We start from the raw sequence: 27,276 nt of genomic DNA on the forward strand, positions 1-27,276 counted from the left end.
CATGCGCTCCTGGGGATGCTCCAGCCAAGCTCTGCTCTCTATCTCAATCTAATCTTGATCTCTGCGTGTTGCATATCGGATCCCGTTTCTCCGCACCCTCCGCCTGCCTTTCCTCTTTTTGCTCTATTGTCTCCACCTCCCTCCCTGCAAACCCCCCCCCCTCTTCCCCCCACCGCTCGCTCTCTGGCTCTCTCTGGCTCTATCTCTGGAAGTCTGTGGGATCCCCCAATCGACCGTCTCTCATACGCCGTGCCATCCCCCTCCCCGTTACCTGTTGACAGGAGCCCAGCTCAGGTAGGATGGGGGATGGGGTTCCCAGGGGGCAGGAACCTCAGCTGGAGACTTTGGGGCGCTTGGGAATTGGAAAACAGACCCCTGCGGGGAATAAGTTGGAGGGAGTCTCTGTGGGGGGGCAGTTTCTGGAAGAGTTTGGGAAGAAGAGGGGGGAGTTGGAAGACTTGCTCCAGAGACAGGTGTGGGGAGAGGCTGGGGGCAATTGGGGGGCAGGAATGGGAAAGGGAGCTTTGCTGGGATGTGGGTTTGATTTGGGAAGAAAGACAAGCAAATAACAGGGGGGTATTTGGATCCTCTTGAAATGATGGGCAGGAGGGCATGGATTTATTTGGAAGGTGTTCAAAGTCAAGGATGGGGACAAGCGGCAGGATCACTTTATCCGAAATGGGATGTTTGGGGGGAGAAGTTGGGTGGGGAGGCAGCAGGTGTGAAGAAATGGTGGGAGATTATTTACATTTGTTCAGATGTGTGGGGTAGATGCTGGGGCAGTGTTTATGCTTTCGGGCAGATCTGGATAGATAGAGGGGGGAAATCCGTTGAAAAACTGACCCACTGAAGCGACATTAAAAAAAAAAAACATCTTCCCACAGACTTCAAAAAAAGGACAGAGAAGGGAGGGGGAGACAGCTCAATTTAGCCAACTCATTCTATTAATATCTTTTAAATAATCCAGTTCTAATTAATTAAAAATAGCCCTCTCAAGAATGCTGGGCATTAAAAGAAACTGTCACGCCAAAATGTCATTTGCTCCCAGCAATTAAATTCTTTATTCAATTATAATTTTCTCCCTCTGCCCCCCTCCCTTTTGCCTCCCCTCCAAAAAACCCCCCCAAAAAACAGTGTAGTAAATGAATTCTACATGTGTAGAGTTAGGGATCTTATTATCCAGCCCATTGATGTTCCATTTGAGCATTAAATTGATTTCTTAACACGTCATTTAATGCTACTATCATTACTAATAACTTGCACATCGAGGATTTTTTTGTTGTCGGTAATTTGTCACTTGAGCATTTAAAACACCTGTGAATGTGTCAGCTATGATCTTTCGAAGATGCAACCAGTTCCCCCCCCTCCTAGTGTGCCGTAATCTATAACTTTAGACCTGCTACAAATTCATGGGTGGTGGGGGGAGAACATGTTCTGAAGAGATAGTCAGGGGAAAAGACAAACCAGATTTTCTGCTTTAACCTGGGCGGGTGCAACAGAAGGATCTGCATTTTCCCAGGAGAGCAATGGGACACGAGATAAATTCACCCGTCAGCCTCCCATGGGACTGTAACATAGGATGTAGGCATAGCACATTTGGGTCCAGTGCTCATAGCCCATGATGTGGAGATCAGCGGCAGAGGCAAACCTCTCTAAATGCTGTGGCATCAACATCTGGGCTACACTTTCTCCCGGTGTGCCTGTTCGCTCGCAAATTCAACCTTTCCCCCAGCTGCAACTGCTGTGGGCCTCTTGGACATTTGGGCAGCCTGATTTAACCATTCCACTAAAATGGTTTCACGGGGGAAAGTTTCTTTACTGAAGAGTGCAGAGAAGAAGAGAGAAAACGGTCTCTGCTGCAAACCTTTGTGTCTCGCAGAGCCGATTCACACGGCAGCTCGTGAATACCTGTAATGTGCAAAGGGGAGATTAGAACGTCTGCGCCACGGTCTGTAAAACGGCAGCCGCTAATGGCGTTATACCATATGCCCGTGGGCATGTTAGTTCCACGGCAAGGAAGGGTTGTGTGGCAAGGCCCCAAAGAACCCTGGGCCCCAATTGTCTAGAGTTGCCGGAATCCAGTTGGGGGGCTGAAGTCCTACCAGAATTACACCTGATCTTCAGGCTGCTGAGGTCAGTTTCCCAAACGGCAACTTCAGAAGAAGAAGAGTTGGTTCTTATATGCCGCTTTTCTCTACCAGAAGGCGTCTCTAAGTGGCTTACAATCACCTTCCTTTTCCTCTCCCCACGACAGACACCCCAAAATCACATGGAGCCACCACTGACATGACCCTGCGTATCCATGGACACAGGTGTCTTCTTCAGACTTTACCCTATTCACACAAATTAAGAAGTTCGCATGCCAAATGTACCAATGTGTGAAACTGCCTCGGAGATTGAGTCAATATCATTGCTTCATCAAGTCCTGTAGATGGCTACTCTGCCGGCCATCATCTCCCCAATATCTCAGGCATCGGGAAGATGCTAGAGATGGTCCCTGGAAACCTGTGCCTGCAAAGCGCATGCTCCACCACAGAGCTATGTATGCCCCCACAAAGCATGAATGTGAAATGTGACTTCTCAGATGTGCTTCTAGCCAGTTGGGCACTAACAGAACGTGTCTCAGCAGGCATTTTATCTGAATATTTTGTGGATAGGAGGCCTGTTTTTATGAAGGAGGATATTTGCCCCCAGCAGACCAGCCCCAGATCAATATTGTTCTAAACAAGGACGGGACACGTTCCACAAGAAAAAGACTAGTTGTTCTGCCAAAGCAATTATATTTTTAATGCAGCCTGGATGAGATTTTCTGCCAGATACATATACACACGAAATTTTCAACCCATGACTTCATGTCTCCCGCCAAAACAGCCTTTTGCCCAACAAAAGTTGCATTTTACCATTAGAAATAAATGTTGTTGTTTTTTTAATCAAGGGATTCCACTCCCCCAGTCAAACAGGGTGGCTGGTTTCCAACCAAAATTACACATTTTCAGCCAACTACTTGCTAGGAACTGGCAAAAAATGTAGTTCTAAAGAACCCCCCTAGGGCTTCTGTTTGTTAAAGATTTGGAGGTGGGGTGGTCAAGGGTTCAATGTTTCACAGTCTTCAGCCTTACAATGGAGGGGGGGGGGAAACCACACAAGTGAATCACAAGGAACCCCTCTTTTCATCTTCCAGGACCGACTCCCCTGCCCTTCTGATGACAGTCCGTCGGGGAGAGCGTGCTCCGGTTCCGATCCGGGAACACATGGCCATCGATGTGTCCCCAGGACCAATCCGACCCATTGCCCAAATCTCTGCTTATTTCCCGCACCCTGGGCTGGAGGGAGTGCTGTCCACTCGGGACAGAATAAGGGGCCCAGGGGCAGCCAATGTGGCCCCCGGAACCGGTGAAGGAGACGCAGCCGATGGGGACGATTCCGATGAGAACAGTGAGTGGCAAATGCAACCTCAATGCTCATTCTCAACGGGGGCCACATGGCACCCCAGGGCACCCTGGCACGTTTGAAGGGGGCCACAGACTGGAAAATGTGAGAAGGGGAGCCCCAAGGGTTTACAGGGGGTCCTGGTAACTGAGCCGATGAAATACCCTCTCTGTCTCGCATGACATCCCCAATTGCTAGAAAGTTCAACCTTCGTCAAGAAAAGGTAATCAGGCAATCCATTCCCTTTGTGAGCGCTTGGATCAATGCCTTCAAGGAAAGGGGCAGGGGAGAACGCCCATGCTTCTCTCGGTCGAACGCTCTAGGAATCTCTCTCATGTGTATATATAAGACAAGGTTCATCAAGTATTTATTATTTATTTATTATTTGGATTTATATAATTGCCGCTCTCGGCAAACTGGCTCACCGCGGTTTACAGATATGTAAAATACAGATCCAATCCATAAAGTGTAGGTAGTTGACATCCTGGCTTAGGGCCTTTTTATCCTTGGCTCACTGTGCAAGTGGCTACTCCAGGGCAGAGGACCCTGGCACCTGCAAAGAGCCACCTCTCCTAAAGCCACCAGTATTTACACCAGCAGATCCTCTCTCCACCGAGCAGGAGTCTTTTCTTGTGTGTATCTCCGCACGGGGACATTGTTAAGCAATGCTGAGGCCCAAAAGACAATAACAACAACAAAAACCCCATGCGTTGTGTCCATGCCCGTAGTCTCACATCCACACACTCAGATACACAAAGAAACCCATACCCCCGATATACAAACAAATGTATTTCTTCCCTCGTGGGTCATCAGAACGCCCACCCAAATGCCACACACAGACTCACACACCAGAAACTCTCCTTGCCCCGCCCAAAGAGGGTTATACACAGGTACATACTCTGGTTGTTGTGGGTTTTGTGTGGTCGTGGTCTGGTAGTGTCAGGGATTAAAACTACCAGACCAAAACTCACAACCACCCACAACCCACAACCACCAGTTGACTCTGGCCATGGAAGCGTTCGACAATTTATTGGACGCCGAATCTATTTGATACAGAAATGCCATCTCTCTCTCTCTCTCTCTCTCTCTCTGGGCATCCAGCTCTTTGGTATCATGTCTTATGCTGCAGTTGTGTTGAAATAGGCAAACTTTCCAGTTCTCACACACGCGCACAGACAGAAAAATTGACCCTCTACTTGGCCATCTTAAGCAGATGTCTGCTACCTTGAATGGACTTAGAAAGGTGTTGTTGGGATCACTGTCAGAGAGGCTCTCCCTGTCATGTGGAGAAGCTCACACACAGAACCTCACACACGCCACACCTTACATACAATACTCACTGCACTTCCTGCCCCGTCTCTGTTTCTCCTGTATATCCATGTTAAATCAAGAGGGCTCAGAAGAGAAGCCCTGCTGGATCAGACCAATGGTCTGCCTTGGCCATCATCCCTTTTTCCCACAGTGGAAGGTCATGGGAGGGGACCAAGTCCAGCCCATATTAACCTGGGTGGGCCCCGGACTTCCCCCAGAACTGACCTCCAAATACAGAGATCCATTCCCTTGGAGAAAATGGCAGCTTTGAATGCAAACTCTATGGCAGGGGTAGCCAAACTGTGGCTCTCCAGATGTCCATGGGCTACAATTCCCATGAGCCCTGGCAAGGGCTCATGGGAATTGTAGTCCATGGACATCTGGAGAGCCACAGTTTGGCCACCCCTGCTCTATGGTATACCATAGATTCTAGGTGAAACCACTCCTCAGATTCCCCCCTTTACGGGCACCACACCTAGGTCTCCAGGTAATTCGCAGACGAGCAAGCCTTCCAGAAACTGGCTTTCAGAAGCGTTCTGCTTCCAGACAAGCAGGTTCTATTTAGTTTACTTTAGAATAAAAGCATTTAAGATGAGGGATTAAGCTGCCTCCCCACCCATGCTTACCTGTGAGTAAGGCCCACTGAACGTGAGGGGGGTTTGCTTCCAAGAAAATACGCACTGGATCAGGCCACAAGACCCCTTGTTAGGCACATGCCAACTCTCCCTCGACCAGATTCACACTTGTCTTTGTCATGTGTGCCCACACGCATATCAGCTGCTTCTCACCCCTGGTTCACACGCGGGCAGGGGCAATTCTGACAGGACCAGAGTCGCAAACCCAGCTAGGTGATCCCCTAGCATTCTTCCGCTTCCCCCCTCCCCAATCTGTGCGGTGATCCTGCCCCCACCCTGTCAGCAGTACACAGAAGGGGGTGTACACTTGCTCCCAGACACAGAAACAAACACTCACAGCAACCCCACCCCACACACACACGCGCAAACAAGCACAGACTAAACACAGCTGTGACTTTACAACCTTTGCTCCCGATCCTTCTGGCTGCTGCACGCTTATGATACAAACCAGACTCTTCTCCACAGACTGTCAACAGACGGACAGTAAGCCATCCTAGCCCCTTGTCTAAGGTCCCTAATAAATAAATAAAATCACAACATTGACACAGTTGAGCAGCTGTCACGTATACCCAAAACATATGAACACCCGTCCCTCCACATGCACGATGCCAGGGATCACTGAGTGACACGCCTGGAACTGTACAGTCGGTTTTACTCCCATACAGAGCCAATTCAGCAAGAAAGAAGAACACGCCAATTCAGGAACACGCACTTCTGGGGACAAAATCACACATACAAATGCTCACTCAGCTTCTCTAGCAGAAACAAACCCACACAAGCTCACACCCTCACCAACACAACAGCCTGTTGCGAGGTACCCAAATTCATATTCGCTCACAAGCTCGTAGAGACAGGGAGCTACGGAAAGGAAGTTGCGGGGGGGGGGGGATGAAGGAAAGCAAGAGACAGAGAGGTGTATGAATGGATGGGAGGAGAGGCAGGCACTGAAAGAGTGAGACAAAGGAAGACAGAGAGAGGAACTAGAAGGATGAATGGGTAGAGCTAGACAGACTGATAGATCGTGACTCCGCAGATGGACTGGTAGACGGTAGACGGTCAGAGATAGATAGAAGGTGCAAAGTTAGTCTGGAAGTTAATGGAGGATTTGCTTTTTGGAAATGGAAGGCAGTAGGAACATTTCTGGTTCTGCAGCAATAGAGAGCCCAGATGTTCATCCATGGCTCAATGAAAGAAAAGCCAACTAAAAATGTTCTGCTTGTTGTATTCCCTGCCATTACGAAAACCAAGAGGAAAAACAACAGGCAGATGACCGCCGTTCATTTTCCTATTTTTTTGCTTTTCGTTAGCTATAATGAAACTGGGAAATTTGGACAGGAGAGTCCTTTATGTTAGGGCTGACTTGAAAACGCCGTCCAAATTGTGTGGAAAGGGAAGCCGTTCCGTCCCGAAATGTTTCCTGCTGAAACCAGCAGAAATGAAAATAACCTAGTAATGAGACCAAGGGTGCGCGGTAATGAATACAATAAAAATGAATGAGGGTGTCGGAACAACGAAGACAACAAAAATAAGAAACTGAATGTCCCTAATAAACAACACAGAACCTCCAGTGGAGGAAAACCTCCAACAGAACTGGGGTTCTCACAGGAAATTCAGCATCCTGAGTTTCCACTAGAAAGGGAGCCAATGGAAAAATCACCAAGTTTCTGCCCTGCAGGGCTCTAAGTACAAATAGCGGAGGCGTATGACAAACGCCTGATGAGCTCTCCAAAATCAGAGGAAAGTTGAGTGGTATTTCTAGCAGTCGATGTGTGGTGCAACATTCAGCTGTGTCCCATACCCTCGTAAGAACAAAATAAGTTGTGCCATACATGCCTATATAAGCAAAAGGGGCCTAGCATTAGGCTGAATTCAGATGCACTGGCACCAGATACAATCCACTTATGCCGGAGGACAGAATTCCAATAAACTGGTGTCGTTTCTTTATGGGCAGCCCCGTGCATATGCCAGGTAATATTGACGCAGTGTGATAGAGAAGTTTAAAAAGACAGACAGAAAAGGGCCAGGCAGGTGCGTAGGCAGATCGATGCAGCCAGATATGTCAGCAGAGAGGGGGGAACTTAGAAAGAGAAAGGGAGACGAGATCCACTGCTATGACTGACATGTTGCTCTTTTTCTTTGTTCTGCTGGTTACCTGGCCTTTTTCTAGCCTCCCTGGGGACTCTGGAATTTGACGTCCTTTACGATCCCGAGAGCTGCACTCTCAACTGCACCATCCTCCGGGCCAAGGTAACGGTATCCCCCTCAATCCCCAAAAGCACTCTAAACCCCCAACAGGTTAGGGGGACTGTCCCAGCACCGCTGATGCCTTTCCCAGCCAGACCTGCAGACTTCTTTTAGTGTCACATGTGCGGCTCACACGAGCAAAGAGACATGATTTAATAAAAAGAGGCCACACAGGGAAGGGGAAATCTCATTAAGGAATTGGCGCTGTTCATCTCAGCCTGCTTCTCTCCTGCATTCAGCCCTTTCCTTTCTTCTGTCTTTTTGTGTCTGTGTCTTTGTGTGTGTGTGTGTGTGTCTTTGTGTGGCAAGCCCTTGAGATACAGACTCTGCTCAAAGACCCCTGCACTCTCCTGCACCCTCCCCATGGCCTTCAGCTGCCTATGTTTGCGTAACCCCTACCCTCACATCCACCCCAACAAACACAAACCCCTTCTTCCCTCCCAGCTGGTGGGCTTGCAGCATCTTCAAGCACCTCGGCGACGCGCCAGGCAACCGGGTATCCGCAGGCATCTGGGGTTGCTAAGGCAACAGAGGAGGGAGGGGGGCAGGCTTGGAAACAATGCGGCAGCTCAGAACCTCCGCGGAAGTAAGGCTGGCCCCTCCACAGGAGCTCCCACCACCATCACCTCACTGCTCTTCCTTGCACTGCCAGGGCGACCCGTTCATCCCAACCTGTAGACGGATCCTCTGGGGCTTTCCCCGCAAACTATGCCATGCGTGTTCGCGAGAAGGTTTCAAGGCTGTGGGTTTTGGGGGAGGTTTCTTTTAATAAGTGCTGGAAGTATCTTTTGCCCCCCGGCAATTCTGCAACGATTCCAATCGAGCTAGATGTTTTGGCAGCTGTTCCGCACCTCCCCAGAGGACCGGCATTAAAGAGCATAGCACAAACAGTACCAGGATTCGGAATAATTTATTTCTGCACGGAGTGATGTACGACATGTAGCCCCATCAAAGGCGAACAGCATCAAGGTACTTTTGGAAGAGTTACTGAAGAGGGCATCCTTCCAAAGGCAGCTTTAGGGGCAAGCTGTTCGCAAAGGTAGCTCACGAAATTGTTTCCAAAGGGTCTTCTCTGTTTTCTCTGTACTGGCACAGAATGGCGGGCAATAGACTCAGGACAGGCCGTACTTGCCCACGCCAAGCTTGTGAAACTCACTGCCCCAGGACAGCCACCAGTTTAATTCATTTCCAAACAAGATTAGACAAATTTAAGAAGGAGACGTCCATGAATGGTTGTGAAGGAACAGACTTGTGAGCTGTTTCCTGTTACTTCCGAGCGGCACCAAGCTGTTCAGGAAAAAAAAAAAAAAGACATGGCCATCTGAATCTTCCCTTTGCTAAGGAAGATCATTCTGGAGACTGTGTATCCCTGTCAAGAAGACCCTACCTAGATCATGCTCCCATGCACAATCTCAGAGAGGAATGAGACTCAGATCAGGGTCTTCATAGCGATTCTGAGCACACAGGTAGGTTTGCCTGGAGCCCAAAGATATAAGATTACCGGGTGCAATTGACGACTTGATTCCTTTTCCTTGTTCAGCTTGACAGGACCCGCTTTCTGACATTTTACCAACATATGGAAATATGTGCTGCTCACAAGAATCACCCCCCAAGCTCTCCTCCCCAGATATGACATGTTGGAGAAGCCTCTGCTCCCCGTAGTACCAATATATTTAATTTTCCACTTGGCCAGCTCTGTGGAGACTTAATGAACAAACAAGACAGATCTTTCTACAGACTTGGAAAACACCCCAAGAAGAGTTGCTCTTGTTGAAGATACTTTAACAACAATATGTATTGTTCTTATGTTATTATGTAAACCGCCCTGAGCCCCCGGGGAGGGTGGTATATAAATATAATAAATATAATAAACAAACAAACAGTTCCTCTAGAATAGGCTAGACTTGGGTTCTAAGTACCTTAGTATTTGCAGGGTGCAAAATTCAGTTGGGGTAGCCACGTTAGTCAGTTTGCAAGACTTTGTCCGGCACATACTGTAGTGCTCATGCGCCTGCATTGATGGAAACATGCATCACCCAGAAACTGAACTTCCCAAGACTTTGGGGAGCGAGCTGAAGAATGACAACTCCAGTAACTCGCGCTAAAAAGGAAGCAGGCATTCAACAGAGGGGGGGGGGGGAAATAGCTACAGTGATCGTCCCACAAAGCGGTAAAAGAAAACAGAGCAAGTGTGTTTAGTAAAAACCGAGGCGTTTGCTCCAGATATAAACTGCCACATCTCTCTCTCACATACACACACCACTGGCAAATCCATCAAGCCATTTGAATTCACACATGGCTTCCATGCTGATCCCTACTTCTGTGTAGGAGATTTGCAGTGCCCTTCAGACGGAGAGTCACAAATGAAATATGTGTACTGGGGAAGGTGTGGGATGTGATTAGGGTTTTAACGAAGCGCATCGGAGAAAAACGGATGCTTCATTTGGAGGAGAAGGGGAATAATCTCTGTCTTCCTGTTCTCAGGGGCTGAAGCCGATGGATTTTAACGGTCTGGCTGACCCGTACGTGAAACTCCACCTCCTGCCAGGGGCCTGTAAGGTAATATGCCCCTCCCCGGTTGCTTCTTGGTCTCTGAGCCTAACACAATCCAACGTGAGCATGGAACGGCCCAATAAAGCATCCTCAGGGAGTCTAGCCTTGTCAACACAGTTCTGCGTCCCGTAGAATATGAACAGGGCATTTCCCCCTAGGCGCTCTCCGGGAATATGGAACACCCCAGTCATAGAGGACAAATAATTTTGTTGGCCTTGTTGGAACAAGAGTCCTATAAGCAATCACATTTTTAGTTTTTTTCCAAGGGTGGTCGCTAATCCCACTGGAGTTGCCCAAAACAAGGTTGTATTCTCTAGATTGCTGAGGGCCAAGAGATGGTAGGTGAAACGAGACAGGGAGAGCGGGCATGCCGGATCAAAAGACAGAAGGGAAGTAAAGCTTGAGCAAGGAAGAAACAGCACAGAAGGTGCACAAGTGAGCTAGAGTTGCCAAAAACAGCTGCTTTTGCAACAATCGTGCCACCTCCCCCTCACATTCCGCAGGACCAGGAAGAACATCCAGGCGTGCTGACCTCACCGGGAAGTGATGTCAGCATGCCAAAGTTGTCAATGGTGACTCTCTAGGTTTGGGGCAAAACTCTATGTTTTGAGGCGGATTTATTTTTTACTGTTGCTCTGTTCCAATTCCACCCTACCCCTCCAGGCCAACAAGCTGAAAACACGAACCCAACACAACACCCTCAACCCTGTGTGGAACGAGGCTCTAACCTACAACGGGATAACAGCCGAGGACATGGCCCGGAAAACTCTGCGGTGAGATGCCCCACCCCACCTAAAATCTCCACTGCCTCTATTGCACGGCTCCCCAAGCTGCAACACCCCCTTCATCCTTCTTCTCTCTGTCCCTTCCTCCCAGAATATCTGTCTGCGACGAGGATAAACTAACCCACAATGAATTCATTGGAGAGACCCGGGTGCCCTTGAGACGCCTCCGGCCTGGACAGAAGAGACACTTCAACCTGTGTTTGGAACGGCAGCAACCGGTGAGAGTCTGGTATAAGGGGACGGGTTATATACCCCTGATCCAAAGTCAGTAATGAACGATACGGATTCAAGGGGGGAGCCGTGTTGGTCGGCAGCAACAAAATTTTACTCCAGCGGCACCTTTACGACCAACAAAGTTTTATTCAAGGCATAAGTCAGCCTTTTCCAACCTTTTGACTGGAGAAACCCCCTGAAATAAATTTTCAGCCTTTAAGAACCCCCGGACATGGGCCATTTTTTAAAAATTTGATTTGATTTCTATTTGCTGGTCCCCCCAAACGCCTGCCCATGACTCTCCCAAAGTTACTGTTAATTGTTATTATATTATAATTGTGGTTTTGTAATCTTTTGATGTTTTTTTAAGTTGTTTTGATGTTATAGTCTACATAATGTTTCATGTAAGTTATAATGTTCTGTGCAAACCGCCCAGAGCTGCAAAGAAATGGGCGGTATAGAAATCTAAATAAATAAATAAATACATATGGCTTCCATATGGCTCAGGGTGGTTTACATGCCTTCTTGCCATGTCCCTGTAACTCACAGAACTACACATGGCCTTTGCTCTCCCTTTTGTTCCCTCCCATCACCCTTACTCCTCATATAGACTGGAAAGAAGGGGAGGAGATGAAAAGAACCTGAGCCCCCTCCCCCCATACCACACCCTTTTATTCTTACACCCATGGCCTACCCATAAAATCGCCAGGGCGAAGGTGGCCAGTTCCCCAGCTTGTGGCCAAGTATATTAAGGCAGGAGGGGGAAAGCCACAGACCCTCCCCAGAGTTCCCATGAAACCCCAGAGGTCTGTGGACCCCTGGTTGGGAATCCCTGGTCTCAATTTTTGTGTGCATATGGATTTCTTCAGATGGGAGTTACCAGGTGATGTTTAACACATTCAAGGACCAATCAGGAATCACAAAGTTTATAAGGCTACCATTTGGGTTAAATTTGGAGACCGACGGACATAGTGAAGGAGATAAATATGCCAAGATTGGAGATTAATGGGCAGACATAGCTCTAATTTTGGAAAGCTGAGCTTATATTTTGAATAAAACCTTGTTGGTCTTAAAGGTATTACTGGACTCAAACTTCTAAGGAACTACAGTTAAATTCAGGGTGCTGTCTCCCAGCTCCTTGGCCCTTCTGTCTCCTTGGGTCCCCAGCCATTTTGGCCTTTCCCACCCCCTTTTTTTCACTGCTCCTTCCTCTCCCTAAATCTCATGTGAGACGTTTCCCCTCTGAGTCAAACGGATCTGATTTCTGGACTGCAGCATTCCACAACGGCTACTTCCGCCTGCACATTTACAATCGTTGTGGATATTCTGTGGCAGAGCAGGTCAGCCATTGGCCGGAGGCGGAGAGCAAAAAGACTCGCAGGTAGTACCTGTTTTAGCCTGGGCTGCAGAGATCTACCGTAGCTCCCCAAGCAAAGCTTGGACTATCACATACCCCCAACCCAAATGTGATATAAAAGCAAATCACCTGACTTACAAGCTCCACGAGCTCCCAGGGTGACAAATGGCACCCAGAAATCTGCCCCCACCCACATACACCCTTGGAAAAACCCAGAATGCTTTATTCTCTCACTTCCCAGGAAAGTTCCAGAAAAAAACCACTGCCTAGGCTGATTCCCCTTTGGGTGTGAGAACACCGCGGACTTAACGATGTCCTTGCATTGTTTGCTTTCTTGACAAATATAAAGGCAGATGCTCCTACAAGGTGGCACATGTGCTATATTCTATTAGGCACAGAGAAAGAAAGGAAGGAAGGAAGCATCCACTCAGGTGTTTCAACGTTCAACACCTCCCCCAGAACGTTCCTGTGTCGGCTTCCTTCTTTCTCAAACTGATGTTCTCTTTAAAAATGCTCACTGGTCCCTCTCCCTTCTCCAAGGCGCCTTTCAAGAACAGGGGACGAATTCTAGACCGCAGGGTCTTGCTCAGAAATAAAAGACCTGTTTTTGTGCAGCGGGGCTAACTCTCAGGGATGCATTCTTCAGATTTCAGCCAGAGCTCTCCAGAGACCATCTCCCCAGCAGCCCATCCCCAGCGGAGGAAATACTCACAGCCATTAGCAAACATTAAGATCCTCAGGGCGGCTTTTGGCCGAACTACAGCAATACACAGGAGACCCACAATCCTTTTTCATGCCCGTGATTATTTTTCGCCACTCGATTAGAATTTGTTGGCAGGAAAGAGGTGCATCTGATGAAATTTTAACACAAGTGAGGCAAGGGGAAATGGTAATCTGGTTGGATTGGGTGTGAAGTTCTAGGGAAGGAAATGAGATTTTTTTTTTTTTTTGGCAGAATTTATCCCTATCACGCAATCCACCTTTAAAAAAAAAATTGTACTTCAGTGCAGGTTACCTTGACATACGCAGAACTAAAACTGTACTCAGGATATGCACCCATCCTGGCCTTCACATTTCCGTGTGAGTGTGTGTAATTTTGTGTTTTGATGGCTCAGGAGAGAACTCTCCTCTCCTCAGCTCTGTCTCTCCCAGACACACACACACTCAGCCTCTAGCCTCCTCTGAAGAATTTGCTAATGTCGGCTAAATTCTTTCTCCTCAACAGCTGGCGTCCCCTTCCTCCATGACAGCCGCTCTGCGTGGAATTTCCTGCTACCTGAGAGAGGTGAGATCTTGTCTTCCTCCTACTCCTCATTAAAGGATTATATAACTGCTCAAGTATAATTATATAACCCGACTTTCGCTCGTACGTATCCCCAGAGAAGGGTAGGTGTTTAAAAGAAACAAACCGGCATAAGGTATAAGGATTTAAGTTTGACATACCTGCTAATGCCAGAATAGCCCAATTAACAGCAAGATCAAGGTGGGTGGGTGTTAGTCTGCCTCTAGCAGGAGAAAAAGGCAAGATTCCAGTAGCATCTTGAAGACTAACAGAACTGGTGCCAGAGTTGGAGCTTTTGTGAGTCACTGCTCACTTCTTTAGAATTTCAAACTCCTTTCCCCAGGCTCCACCACCAAAATCACCATGGATTAACTGCAAAAATACTCTCTAGGGATGAATTGGTTGTGGCATAAGCCAATATACCTTTTTACAAAAGCATTTACTGATTAACTTTTATAAAAGAGAGAGAGTTGTGGCTTAAGAGGGCCAGAATGCTGCAGCCTTTTGACCAGGAAGTCCTCCTCACCCTGAATCACAAACCTTGGTTTTGGTTACTGATTGGGGAAGAAAGTAAGGTACCCAACTCTGGGTTGGGGAATTTCTGGAGATTCTGGGAATGGAGCCGGGGGAGGACGGGATTGGGAGAAGGGTTGATCTCAGCAGGATACGGCCAAGCTGTGGCTCTCCAGATGTTCATGGACCACAATTCCCATGAGCTCCTGCCAGCATGAACATCTGGAGAGCCACAGTTTGGCCACCCCTACGGGGGTTGTCCTCCAGAGCTGCCATTTTCTTCAGAGGAAATGATCCATTGCAGTCTGGCAACCCTAGAAAAAAAGGCATTTAGCTACGACCAATATTTTTGAATTTCACATTTAAGGGCCTTCCATTTTTATTCTAGAAAATTTCTTTCCCACCTTTCTGCCCACCCAAGCAGTTGACAAATTAAAACATATATACTACACAGTCTAAAACTATTACAACTACCCCCTCAAAACCCCCAAGATCGCGGAAACAATTAAAAACAGAGCTAGGATGCATAGAATCATAGAATAATAGAGTTGGAAGGGGCCTCATGGGTCATCTAGTCCAACCCCCTGCACTATGCAGGACACTCACAACCCTCTCGCTCATCCACTGTCACCTGCCACCCCCTTGAGCCTTCCCAGAATCAACCTCTCCGTCAAATGGCAATCCAGCCTCTGCTTAAAAATCTCCAAAGAAATGCAAAGAAACACAATTGACAGTGCAGTCGTCTATCTCCAAGTGGCATTCTCCTGTTGTGATAATTGATTTCCAGGTGACAAAGATCAGGTCCCTTGAAGAAAAGGGCAGCTTCGAAGGGTGGGCTCTGGGGTATAAATCCCCTGTCCTCCCCCTCCCCAAATTCCGCCCCCAAAATCTCCAGGTGTTCCCCCACCCACAGCCAGCAACCTTAATAGAAAACATGGCTGTTCTTCCAATCAGTAATAGGTTTCAAGGTGGCCGTTTCACACGGTGAAACCAGCAGAAAGGCTGGAACCGGAGACAGCTGGCTGCCAAGGTTAGATGGAAGGAGGCCCACTGAAACCTTTAAAAGGCCAAACTAGAGGCTTGAAGAGGGCTCGCTTGACTCAGGAGCTCGAGGACATGACGTACAATAAGGAGCCGTCTGACATTTCCCCTGGAATGCCAAAGCCAACTCTGATATTTCAGGATGGAGCGATTCTTTTGGAGGGCGGGCATTTCACACGCAAAAAAACAACCCTCTGACGTTTCTTTTCCTTGCTGTGCAGCTAGAGCCCCCGGCTGGCTGGGCCCTGGAGGAAAGGGGCCGCATCCTGCTTGCCCTCATGTACATCTCTGAACGTCACGGGCTGCTGGTGTCTATTCTCCGCTGTGCCCACTTAGCAGCAATGGACGTGTGCGGTTACTCCGACCCCTACGTAAAAACGTGAGGAAAAAACGCGAGGGGGGGGGGGAGGTTGAGGCAGGGAGAGCTGTGAGTCATCTTCTTGCCCCGAGTAAAGGTTAACCAAGGGAGAGGCAAGAGGCATTTGCCCTGGAATTATGAGCTGGGGAGATTTTGCACGGCTGGTTTGTCATCCCTAAAACAGCCTTGGAAACACCTGGCTAACCCAGGGCCCCTCCCCTTCCCACCTCCTCCAGGCCCAGCATTGGTCATTTTGGAAGGGATTGGGTGGGTCAACATGACCGTATATAGTCATATCACCCGTTAAATGTTAAAAATGTATTGAAAAATTAATTCCACCCATTCAGGAAACCTTTCCAGGGCAGTCATGAAACCCTGCTGTACTGCTTAGCAAGTTTTTTAAAGAGCAGCATTGACCACAGAGATTCCCTTTCTGTAGAAGTCCAACAGGTCATCGATTTCCCACCTTTACCATGTTTTTAGGCCTTTTGAGTTGCTACAATGCTTTGCCACGCTTGATGGTAGCGGCTGAGTGTTGTACATAGAATTTTCAGGTCGGCTGGTTGTCTCCATCCCTCTTTGGGAAGGCGGGAGACAGCTGGTCTAGACAGGCAGGCTCACCCTCCGTTTCTTGGCAGGTACCTCAAGCCAGACGAAGAGAAGAAGTCCAAGCACAAAACGACCGTGAAGAAGAAGACGCTGAACCCGGAATATAACGAGGTGAATGATGGAGGAAGAGGGAAAGTTCAGGGAGGGGGGGAAGCTGATTCATTTTCCACCCGGATTGCAAAACCAACCCCCCCCCCCCCAAGTCTTTATTACCTATTTTCTGCACGCTGAACATTTCCCATTTACGACGCTGCATTGTTCAATGCTAAAGTAATATAAGTGGCATGAAATAAACAAGAACGCCAGCAATGGAAACAGCTAGACCGTCAAGGTCCACGACAATGTACAAAATAAACAAAAGGAGTCATATTTGTACACATGAATAGGAGGGGTGTTTGGGAGTCAGAAATCCTGGTTTCTAACGTTAGCTCTCTCCCCCTCCCCACCCCTCAACCCACAGGATTTTTTCTATGAGATTGAGCACTCCGATCTCGGTCAGAAATCTCTGGAGATAACCGTCTGGGATTATGACATTGGGAAATCCAACGACTTCATTGGTAAGAAACTGTGCAGCTTTGGGGATGTCAGCCTGGGTGTTCACCTTGTACCTAAGAGGCCTGGCGAAGGACTGTATGCACGTCCCTGCAGAGGCTTAAACCGGTTTCACTGCCCCTGTTTCCTCTCTGCATGGGAGGGGGAGGCACAGGATATAGCAACTTGGCTGGAAAAGGCGAGCTGCAGAGAGCTCCGTAATGGAAAAAAGGCAGGAAAGACATTTGTCCTTTGACTCTCAAAAGCTTGTAACCCTGGAAACCTTGTGGTTCTCCAAGGTTCTATTAGGCTCGAATCTAGTTGCTCCCATCCAGAAGTGATCTCTTTGCTACAGGGAAGGAGATTATGCCTCAGCAGCAGGCCCTGCTTGAGAACCATACAAGCCTCTCTCTTCTTTCCGTCCTTCCTTGCAGGAGGGGTGACCCTGGGGCTGGGAGCCCCAGGCGAATGCCGACAGCACTGGCTCTCGCTCCTTCAGACCCCCGACCTTCGGCTCGAGCACTGGCACACCCTCACCAACGAGCTCCCAGAATCCTCCGCTTTCGGCCCCTGAGGCACCACCTCGACCGCCCACGAACCCGCTTCCGCCCACCTTGCCTGCCTGCGGAAAAAAAGGGAGGGGCACCGCACCAAAGGCCCCTCCTTTGCACGAGGACGTTTGCACGTTTTCACAGTTTACTTGTGGTTGGTGTCCATTTATATTACGCTCCGGGGAGGGGCTTAAACGGAGGCTGTCCCCTCTTCCGGTCTAATGAAGCAGCGGGAGGGTCAGCCCAAGAGAGGCAAGGAAGGACAGGTGGGAGCTGAGCAAGAAAGACTAAGATGGCCAGTGGTACGAAAACAAGTTATGCCAACAAAAAGCCACCAAAAAGGATATGTTTTTTAAAAGATTCCTTTACTCTGTTCCATTTGCATAACCTGGATGACTACGGTGATCACCCCTTCCTCCTTTCATGCCAATTTTTGGCGTGGATTCTGAGGTACAAAACTATGTGCTGGCCCATGGTCAGCAACAGGGAGCATGCGTTTTCTAAGCCCCTATAAAACTGGAAGCCCTTAAAAGCCACACTCCACACGGAATTCTTTCTATTGTCCAACACTTCTTATTTCCTTCTGGCCACAATAATTCCTATCCCGGCTCACCTAACTCGGAGTGACATATGCAATCTGTATCTCTAAACCATTTCAAAGAATGAAGTCTTTTGGCTTCCTTGCAAGCAAACCGGAGGGGCTTCCCTTGTGGCCCACGCGCCTTCCAAACGGCACAGCAGGCAAGCTTCACTCCTCATCCCCTTAACTTGTCTCGAATACAGGCCCTCTGCCGGCTACCTTCCTGCCAGTTCTTGACAGGCACGCCAGATTTGTCTCCCCTCTTCACCTAGCCATTTAGAGAAAACGGAATGGGGAGGGGGAGGATATCTTACACTGCTAATGAGGCACTCTCTGTACTTTTCACCGCGCTTCCTATAAGGAAAACAGCAGCAGGCTGTTTTCTGTCCTCCAGGTTTCCAGACAAGGGCCTGATTCATGCTTTTTGCAGCAGACGAAATCAGAATTTATCCTGGTAAAGACGGCTCTGGCTGAAAGGTATTGTCTGAAGACGTGGGGACAAACCGTGGCCGTTACTCAGGGAACCACGACCACTGTGGCTCCCTGGTGGGCATCCATCTCACGCTGACAGCCAGCCTGGGGATTGTCTTGCTATTCAGCGGGTAAAGAGGCCAGAGGTAGCCACTAAACATTAAGGGGAAAGCAGATTGTCAGTTCTGTGCGATGTGATCCAAAGCATGCGCCGGAGATACTTGCTCCACAATTAGCATGCTCAGGCTGGCAGTCTTTATTGTTATTTATTATTTATAATACATGGCTGTTCAAGTTTTTTACAGCAGTCTCCTTTGCAAAGGTCAATCAAAACCCAGACGGCGAGAACGAAGAAAGAGCAAATTCAAAACAGAGCTCTTTGATAAAGGAAACTGGATCCAGGCAGGATATTGTTCTATTTATTTCATGAGCTTCCCACCTTTCTCCCCAATGGGGACCTAAAGTGGGTTACATCACTCTTCTCTCCTCCGGTTTTATCTTCATAACAACCCTGTGAGGTAGGCTAGATCAAGACAGTGTGACTGCCCAAGGTCATCCAGCGAGCTTCTACGGCACAAAACGGGGATACGGACGTGGGACTTGCAGGTGCTAGTCCAAGGGTGGCCGAACTGTAGCTCTCCAGATGTCCACGGACTACAGCTGGCAGGGGCTCATGGGAAATGTAGTCTGTGGACATCTGGAGAGCCACATCTGGCTGCCTATGGACTAGTCTGATATTCTTAACCACTGTACCACAATGGCTTCCGGGGCAGGGACACCTGTCTGCTGCCCTCCCACAGCCTTGGTTACATTGGCCGTTCACTGGAAGCCAGGGGCCCCTCAGCCTGCACAAATTATAAGTACAACAGGGATATTTTCTGCCCCAGCAAGCGCCACTGGAATTGTCTGCCTCGGGTACCCAACACATTTCAGGCCATCTAAGTCACAGATCCCCCTTTCCTCAAGTCTCAGGCCTAGGCCAGGAAAGATTCAAGGCACAAGCAGAAAGCCCATCAATTGAGTATAATGTGATTCAGCTCTGACAGGAGGAGAGTCTTCCATCTCTGTTTGTAAGAAGCCGTTTGCTGCCAGACACCCATTTGGCATCTCTGAAAGGCAACTGGTGAAGTACGCTGCCTGTACAGCACATACAACATTCTCTTTCCTCTCTGTTTTGAAAAGACCGGGGTTTCCCACCTTACATGTATAATGAGAAGATGGTTTCGGAGAGAGGTCCCATTATGACATTTAAAAAGAAAGCCTGTAACAAAAGTCCAAAATGCAGCCAGAGACAGCATTTCAGGGCTTACAAGAGACCTTCTAGTAAAACACATATCTGAAATCTGCTGCTGTTCCTTTCCTGTCTGAAATAATCCCTTGGGTTCTTGAAAGATAAATTTCTCCCCAGGACTTCTCGCGAGCAGATTGATGTTAGACTTCACATTTTTACCTGCACAATGAAAAACTCTTTCCTGGTTCTTGAAAGTCGGCCCTTTCCTCCCCGCCTCAGAAGATTTGAAGCACTTTTCTTAGACTTTCTTCCCTTTAAAATTTTTTTCTCCAGTCAAAAAAGATTCACTTCATCCCATAAAGCAAACAAGGATTCCCTCGTCCCCCACAAGAATTTTTCTCTAGAAAATGATTAGTAAAGAGGCCTGCCTGACTTGAAAGAGACAAGAAACCTCTGTCCTCATTTTATGGGGTAATTCTTCTAAGGGCTTATGGGGTTTTCAGAGAGGAATGAAGCTTGGGGGGTGGGGTTTTTGGGGGGGAAATATATAGAAATTGCAACGGAAATTTTTTTATATACAAAACAATTGCATTTATTGATTGATCTGCATGTTTTTGGAGTCTGTAAAACACCAGAATAAAAATATGGGGTGCAGCCCCCACACGTATTACAAAGAGGCGTGTGTCCTTCAAAGGGGGTGTGACGTTTTCTGTGGCTACTCGGGAATGTCGATGACCAGTTCATCGTCGCCGTCCAGTGGATCTTCGCCGCTCCCCTCCCCTGTGTCACTGAACATCTGATGGGGCACCGTGCTGAGGATGGTGGGCGGTGGAAGCTTGGGAGGACCCCGGGGCGAAGGAAAGGGCAGCCCCACGACTACATTTCCACAGTCAGACATGGAGGTGGGGGGCAGCGGGAGCTGCGGTGGAGAACAGAAAGAGAAACGGTGAACTGGACAGTGAGCAGTCTTCCCCCTCTCCAATCCCAGAAGAAGGACTGAGGAGGAAGCCTCCCCCCACATACAACGCTAGAATCTGTGCCCACCCTCCCACAACATCCCTTTTTATCTTAAAGATCATGGGGGGGCCAAAGCTGTGGTTTTCCAGAGGTCCATGGACTACAATTCCCAGGAGACCCTGCCAGTGCAGGCAGAGGCTCAGTGGAATTGTAGTCCATGGACCTCCTGAGAGCCACAGTTTGCCTACCGTTGTTATAGATCATAGCACCTTTCCTGTAACAATTAAACTGAATTTTCCCTTTGGCTCAGGGATCCCCAACTCTTTTGAAGGTTGCGGGCCTCTTTGGAATTCTGGCAATGGACAGTGGGCGTACCCACAAGATGGCCACCGCAGGAGGCCAAGCAAGCCACAAAATGGCTGCTGCAGCTTATGTTAGGAGCAACCTGGACTGCTGGTCTGGCTCAGTAAACACCAGTTTGGTACCTTCACAAATTTACCCCGGACTCATTTAAACACATCCCAAAAGCTCTGGTCCTCTCCCCACTCCCCCAAGCAATCAAGGATGATATCTGAGCATTACAGAGTGCAATCCTAAAGAGACTTCCATCTTTCTAAGCCCATGGCCCCAACCTGGACAGACCAGAGTAGTTAATCTTGCCAGATCTCAGACGCTAAGCAGGGTCGACCCCAGTCAGTGCTTGCAGGGGAGACCACTAAGAGGCAGGCAATGGCAAATCTCTCTGCTTGCCTTTTAAACTCCTTTACAGGCTGCTGTAAGTCAGCAGAGGCTTCACAGCACTCTCCACAGGCAAGTCTGCTGAAAATCAACAGGCTTAGAAAGGATGCAACTCTGTTCAAGACCACATGGCAAACACACGCTCCCTATGCATAACGTTTGGCTTTCGATGTGCCTTCGGCTCCCGAAATGCAGCTACCCCCCTGACCCTTCCCACCCCCGTCATCCTGATGGTACCTTGAGCTTGCGGGGCCTCGAGGGCCTCCGGGCAGAGCGGGTGGCGCTGGTGTCGGGTGGAGGGGCCCCAGCCTCAGGCCCCGGTGCCAAGTAGTCAGAGGGGAAGGGAGCGTAAGGGGGCGTGGCCAGCTGGGGGGGAAAGGGGGTGGTGGGAGGGGAGAGATGGGATAAGAAATCAAGTGATGAATGATGAGCATGCAAGTCCTGGAACGGGGGAGAGGGAGGCATTTGAATTAACGCTTTACAAGGCCGCACCAATAGCAACACGCACAAGCTCTAAGACCTCGGCTTCCGTACGCTGCAACTGCGACCGATTTATATATTTTACTTATTTATATTTGAAATTTTATTCCGCCCGTCTCGACAGACTCAGGACGGACCACAATGCGAGGTGAAACTACATAAATAAAACTCTAGAGGTACCAAAAATAAAAATCTAATTACTTTAAATTAAGATTCGAAACATCGTAAGGTTACAGTGCTAATTGTAACCCCACGCGTTATTTGAGGACGAGTCCTTGCTGGAGTTGCCCTCCGTTCCCCCTCTCTTTGGCCAGGCCACTCACGTCTCTTGCATGCACACGCACACAAAACTGGCCAAGCATACCCATGCGTCCGTCAAACCCCACCGCTTTGCATGCGCGGACACCGTGGTGCCAGCGCACGCGACCGCTGATGGTTCGCTGAGGCCGAATCGAAAAACGAAACTTTCGTAAACAAGCGAAAGAGACTCCCATCTCCGCCGCACCTCCAAAACGCTCTGGCCAAGGCAGACATAAGAGATGGAGCTTTGGCCTACTCATGCATGGTGTCCCGTGGACGTCTACAGCTAAATGTTGTGAGAGAAAATAATGAAGTGAAATGGAGGGACCTGAAGGAGGCTGAAGGGATGGAGGTGTAGGGCTGCCCAGGGCCACGCCTCATGGCCGTTGTGCTGCCCTTGAAACCTGGGCAGCTATTTTGAGAAAGAGCCCAGGAATAGCTGGGTTCCTAACAGACGTGGCCTAGTCAGGGTCTGTGTACGTATCCCAGTAAAAGTGGAAGCTCGACCAAAGGCACGGAGGAGAGCCACGTTTGGTGGCCACTTTCAAGAGCCAACGAAGCCACGCTGAATCGAACGCAAGGCCAGGAAACCTCCTTTTGATTTTAGGCAGATTTATTTATATATTTTACTTATTTATATTTGAACTTTTATTCCCCCCTGTCTCGACAGACTCAAGGCGGACCACAATGTGAGATGAAACCACATGAATAAAATTCCAGAAGTACCAAAAATAAAAATCAGATTACTTTAAATTAAGACTTAAAACATCAGAATATTACAGTGCTAATATTTCCCAGACAGTTGTCTCTCAGTGGGGAGGAGTGGGGAGAAGAACAAATGTTGCTTTTTATACCCCGCTTTTCACTATCCGAAGGAGTCTCAAAACAGCTTACAATTTCCCTCCTCTCCCCACAACAGACACCGTGTGAGGCAGGTGGGGCTGGGTAAGCTCTGACAGAACTGCTCTGTGAGAACAGCTCTAACAGGACTGTGACTGACCCAGGGTCACCCAGCTGGCTGCACATGGAGGAGGAGTGGGGAATCAAACTCAGCTTGTCAAAATTAGAGGCTGCCACTCTTAACCATGGCATCACTCTGGGTGTATCCTGGCAGGTAGAGACAAAGAGGTCGGCAGGTTCCGATGTCAGGCCTCAGCCACAGACCTGGTGAAACAACTCTGCCTCGCAAGCCCTCTGAGCTGTCTGAGGTCCTGCAGGGCTCTGATCTCTTTGGCAGAACATTCCATCAGGCCGGGGCCAAAAAGGCCCTGGCCCTTGGAGGTGCTCATAGGAACTGTAGTCCATGGAAATCTGGAGGGCCACGGTTTGACCACCCCCTGATTTAGGGTGTTGAAAGTAAGAACCAAAACCTTGGTTCGGTCATTATCTTTATCGCAGCCATGTTATCGGTCTGTTGAAATTGAGCTGTTGACCAAGATCTCTAACATAGGAAAGGACCTCTTCAAAATTCCGAGGCACAAGGGGTGATTTGGCCAACATATTCCACCTAGCCCTGTTGCCCATCGAAAGATGGAGATACTCACAGAAGTCAAATAGGGAGATGGCGTCCCCGACACCGGAAGCCCAAAGCCGGACGTCGGCTGGAGGGAAAGTCCTGAAGACGATGGGGATGAGGCACTGCCGAGTTGGGGGCTTCGTTTCCTGTAGGCAGAGAGATTTGCAGATGAAAGTTTGCCACAAGCACATGCCACGAAGCCAGTGAGGCCTCCTGTGTAGATTTACCCATGGTGCTAATGGACGTGGTTGTGCTTTATAATGCATAAGCAAAGCAAAGCAGCCATCTTTGTTGCTGGATAGGATCACCTTGTGGCCCACATTTGAAGTGGTCATGCTATGCCATGCAAGAAACCAACACAAAGAGTCTTTTCGCCTTCCAACCAAAAGCGCAGCCATTTTGAAAGCAGCCTGAAATTAGCCAAACAGGAGTGAAATCAGCAAAACAAAATGGATGTCTTTGCTTGTGGTTTGTAGCAGCCATTTTGGGTACTGGCAGTTACCCACCCTTGGAGACCAAAGCTCATCCACTCACCTCTTTAGAGATGGCTGCTCCGCTCCTTTGGGCACCTCCCCATCGCTATTGTCAGAGGAGGCTGTTGCTTCTGAATCTGAAAGAGAAATACCTTTTAGCTACAAGAAGGAGAGTTGGTTTATCTACCCTGCTTTTCACTACCCAGAGGGGTCTCAAAGCAGCTTACAAACCACCAGCTGCTCAGAATCCTTCCCATCTTTCTCAGATTGAAAACTGACATTTGGACTCTAATCTGGAAAGCTAGGTTTGATTCCCCAATCCTCTTCCAAGGATCCCCCACCTTAGGCCAGTCCCACTTTCCTCACAAGGTGCCTGTTGTCAGAAGAGGAAGGGAAGGCGATCGTAGGCTGCAGTGAGACGCCTTAGGGCAGAGGGAAAAAAAACAATTCTTCTCCTTCATTCAAACAGCAAAGCCTTGAGACAGTAACTTGTCTCCTGGTGATCTCTGAACTACTCCACACACATAGATTTGGGAGGGGAGCACACCCCCAACCTCAAACACAGGTGAGCCTCAAATTACCTGACGATTCTTCATCTACATTCTCATACTGGAGAAGGCGATCAAGTAGAAAACTGGAGGAAAGAACCAGGCAGAAGATGAGATTACACACTCAAATCCAGCACCTTCTTTTCTTCAAAGAGGGCATGGTAAGGCTCCGTCCTTTTGCTCTCACCCCAACTGCTCTGGAAATTCTGCTTCTCAGTCCTCTCTGAAAACAAGCTAAAGCCACTCTGCGCATACTCAGACACTTTCCCCCCCCCCCCCCTCTCCTGTTACTTTACATCATCTTGCTCTTCCAGAATCGCAGAGATTCCAAAGCTGAGTCCTTGGTTACTTTGGCCCAACTTGAATTCTATCTCCTTCCCTGCTCAAATCCCGCTCTCCATTATATAGTTGCTGCCTTTTTTTCCTGAAAGGGCTCCTGCACTTTGGCAACAGCCCTGTTCCCAGCACTCTTTTCACCAGTGTGAGATGCAACAATGAAAGAAAGGCGTGTTGAATCCTTTCCAATCATACACCTGTTAAGGATAGGATAGAGGAATCAAAGACTCACAGGGTTGAAAGGGGATATGAAGGCCATCTAGTCCAACCCCCTGGTCAATGCAGGATCAGCTTAATGCATCTCTGATATCTGTCCACCTGCCACTTGAAGACTGCCAGTGAGGGGGAGCTCACCACCTCCCGAGACAGCCTATTCTACTGCTGGACTACTCTGACTGTGGAAATTTTTTTTCTGACACCTAGCCAATATCATTCTATCCATAATTTAAACCCATGACTGCAGGTCCTCTCTTCTGCTGCCCACAGGAACACTCCCGTCCCTCCTGTAAGTGACAAGCTTCCAAATACTTAAAGGCAGTAATCATGACCCCTCTCAACCTCCTCTTCTCCAAGAAAAAAACAAAACCTGGCAGCTCTCTTCTGTTCTCTCATGCAAGAATATTTCACAGTTTTAGCCCCTCCCTCACCTTTTATCACGTGAAACTTTTAAGAGTTTTCTTTGTGCTTTTCTCAGCTCTTCCTGGAAACATTCTTGTTCCTGCAGAGTGACAACAGAGACTTGGTGAGAAGCAGGAAGAAGCAGGAAGCCACCCCAATACTGCTGTTCTGTGCTTCAGGGAACTAGTTCTGAGGGAGGAGCAATAAAAGGCACCAAATTGTCAAGGAAAAGTGCAGAAACCAGCTTGGGTCAGCCATAGCCATGATAACAACATCAAGATTAATAATAATAATAATAATAATAATAATAATAATAATAATAATAATAATAATAATAATAATAATAATAATAAGTTTTCTGATATCCCACTTCTGCTACCTGAAGGAGTTCCAAAGCAGCTTACCTTTCCCTCCCTCTTGCCACAACAGTTACCCTTGGGACCAAGGCTGCTCTATAAGAATTACTGTGCAAGGACAGCTCCAAGAAAACTTTGACTGGCCCAGGGTCAGCCAGCTGGTGGCATGTGGTGGAGTGGGGAAACCAAACCCAATTCTCCAGATCTGAGTCTGCCCTACTTAAACCAGTACCCCATGCTGGCTCTAGGTTGCATAGACAAAAAGTTTGCCCTGGGCCAGCCTCCTCTTTGAATTAGATCTCAGTCTACAAATCCTATGAATGCTTTCCAGGGATGCCGTCTCACTGAAATGGGAACGAGCGCTATAGTCCCATCTCTGCCCCTCTCCCCCCGAGGTTCCCAGGTAGTCCAGCTCAAGGGTTTTTAGCTCAACCCCAATGCAAACACAAACTCAGATTAGAGGATGCACCAATAACAGACCTAAAAAACAGCAGAAGAGCCAAGAAGCCTCAACTTCATATCCGCTCAACAAAACGTGGACTTGATACAAGACTGAGCCCTTTAACCCCACTGGATACAATATAGAGCCCTTTAACCCCCTTATCTGGGAGGTGCTTTAAATTTGAATGCACACCCTCTTTCCCCACCACTTAAAGGTTCCCTTAATTTTTCCCTCCCAGTCTCATCGGCCCTTAAACCACTGGGGCTGCTCCTGGTGTGTCCCCCTCCCCATCCATCCCCCCCAACAAACCACCCACTCACCCTTCCCCCAAATAACCCAACCCCTTCCCCTTTTCCTTACATAGATCAGGAACTTGAGCCTCCTTTTCAGGGCCCTGTAACGCCTCTTGTAGCCCCCGCCACCAGGATCAGGCTCCCCTGCCCCATTCATGCCCAGCCGGGGAGTAATTTGGGGGCAGGAACCAGGCACGAGGAGGAAGCCCGCTAGAGGGCAGGAACTACAATTCCCAGAATGCCCCAGGAAAGAGGCGGTGGAGAAAGAGGACGCGGCAAAACTACGGCTCCCGGCATGCAACAGGAGAAGGGGACGGACCAAGCTTTCAGTCCAATGAATTTAGAGTCCAGGGGCACCGAAGTTTTTATTTAAGGTATGAGCTTTCGTGTGCAGGCACGCTTCTTCCGATACGTGTGCACACGCAAGTTCACACCCAGAAAAAAGCTTTGTTAGTTTTAAAGGTGCCTCTGGACTCTCGGTTTGTTCCGCTGCTTCAGACCCACACGCTTGAATCCTTCTGTCCA

At 48.6% G+C, this 27,276-nt stretch overlaps 2 protein-coding genes across 3 annotated transcripts; one reads left to right on the forward strand and one right to left on the reverse strand.

Annotated features, from left to right (window-relative positions):
* DOC2A (double C2 domain alpha) lies at positions 1 to 20,368 on the forward strand. Its single transcript, XM_077314646.1, has 11 exons — positions 1 to 294; positions 3,182 to 3,435; positions 7,543 to 7,622; positions 10,104 to 10,178; positions 10,836 to 10,945; positions 11,049 to 11,175; positions 13,753 to 13,812; positions 15,585 to 15,742; positions 16,360 to 16,441; positions 16,791 to 16,887; positions 17,296 to 20,368. The coding sequence occupies exons 2-11, from the start codon at positions 3,204 to 3,206 to the stop codon at positions 17,433 to 17,435; spliced, it is 1,161 nt and encodes a 386-aa protein (XP_077170761.1). The 5' UTR covers positions 1 to 294; positions 3,182 to 3,203; the 3' UTR covers positions 17,436 to 20,368.
* Positions 20,031 to 26,995, reverse strand: INO80E (INO80 complex subunit E). 2 transcript variants are annotated; one of them, XM_077314725.1, is made up of 7 exons: positions 26,819 to 26,995; positions 25,690 to 25,760; positions 24,740 to 24,792; positions 24,220 to 24,295; positions 23,714 to 23,831; positions 21,627 to 21,755; positions 20,031 to 20,613 (listed from the first exon to the last, which is right to left on the reverse strand). In XM_077314725.1, the coding sequence occupies exons 1-7, from the start codon at positions 26,906 to 26,908 to the stop codon at positions 20,410 to 20,412; spliced, it is 741 nt and encodes a 246-aa protein (XP_077170840.1). In that variant the 5' UTR covers positions 26,909 to 26,995; the 3' UTR covers positions 20,031 to 20,409. The 2 variants fall into 2 exon arrangements, with proteins under 2 accessions (XP_077170840.1, XP_077170841.1); XM_077314726.1 differs by lacking the exon at positions 21,627 to 21,755.
* Positions 26,996 to 27,276: the final 281 nt, after the last annotated feature.

This window comes from Paroedura picta, chromosome 16 (assembly GCF_049243985.1).
Source record: "Paroedura picta isolate Pp20150507F chromosome 16, Ppicta_v3.0, whole genome shotgun sequence".
Classification (NCBI taxonomy): Eukaryota; Metazoa; Chordata; class Lepidosauria; order Squamata; family Gekkonidae; genus Paroedura; species Paroedura picta.

Bases quoted from the DNA above. Each gene is read 5' to 3' on its own strand.
- DOC2A (XM_077314646.1), top strand. From the start codon at position 3,204: ATGACAGTCCGTCGGGGAGAGCGTGCTCCGGTTCCGATCCGGGAACAC. The intron at 11,176-13,752 runs GTGAGAGTCTGG...TCTCCTCAACAG, and splicing joins GTTTGGAACGGCAGCAACCG to CTGGCGTCCCCTTCCTCCAT. The intron at 16,442-16,790 runs GTGAATGATGGA...CTCAACCCACAG, and splicing joins TGAACCCGGAATATAACGAG to GATTTTTTCTATGAGATTGA.
- INO80E (XM_077314725.1), bottom strand. From the start codon at position 26,908: ATGAATGGGGCAGGGGAGCCTGATCCTGGTGGCGGGGGCTACAAGAGG. The intron at 25,761-26,818 runs GTAAGGAAAAGG...GTCACTCTGCAG, and splicing joins GGCTCAAGTTCCTGATCTAT to GAACAAGAATGTTTCCAGGA. The intron at 21,756-23,713 runs GTGAGTATCTCC...TTTCCCCCCCAG, and splicing joins CATCTCCCTATTTGACTTCT to CTGGCCACGCCCCCTTACGC.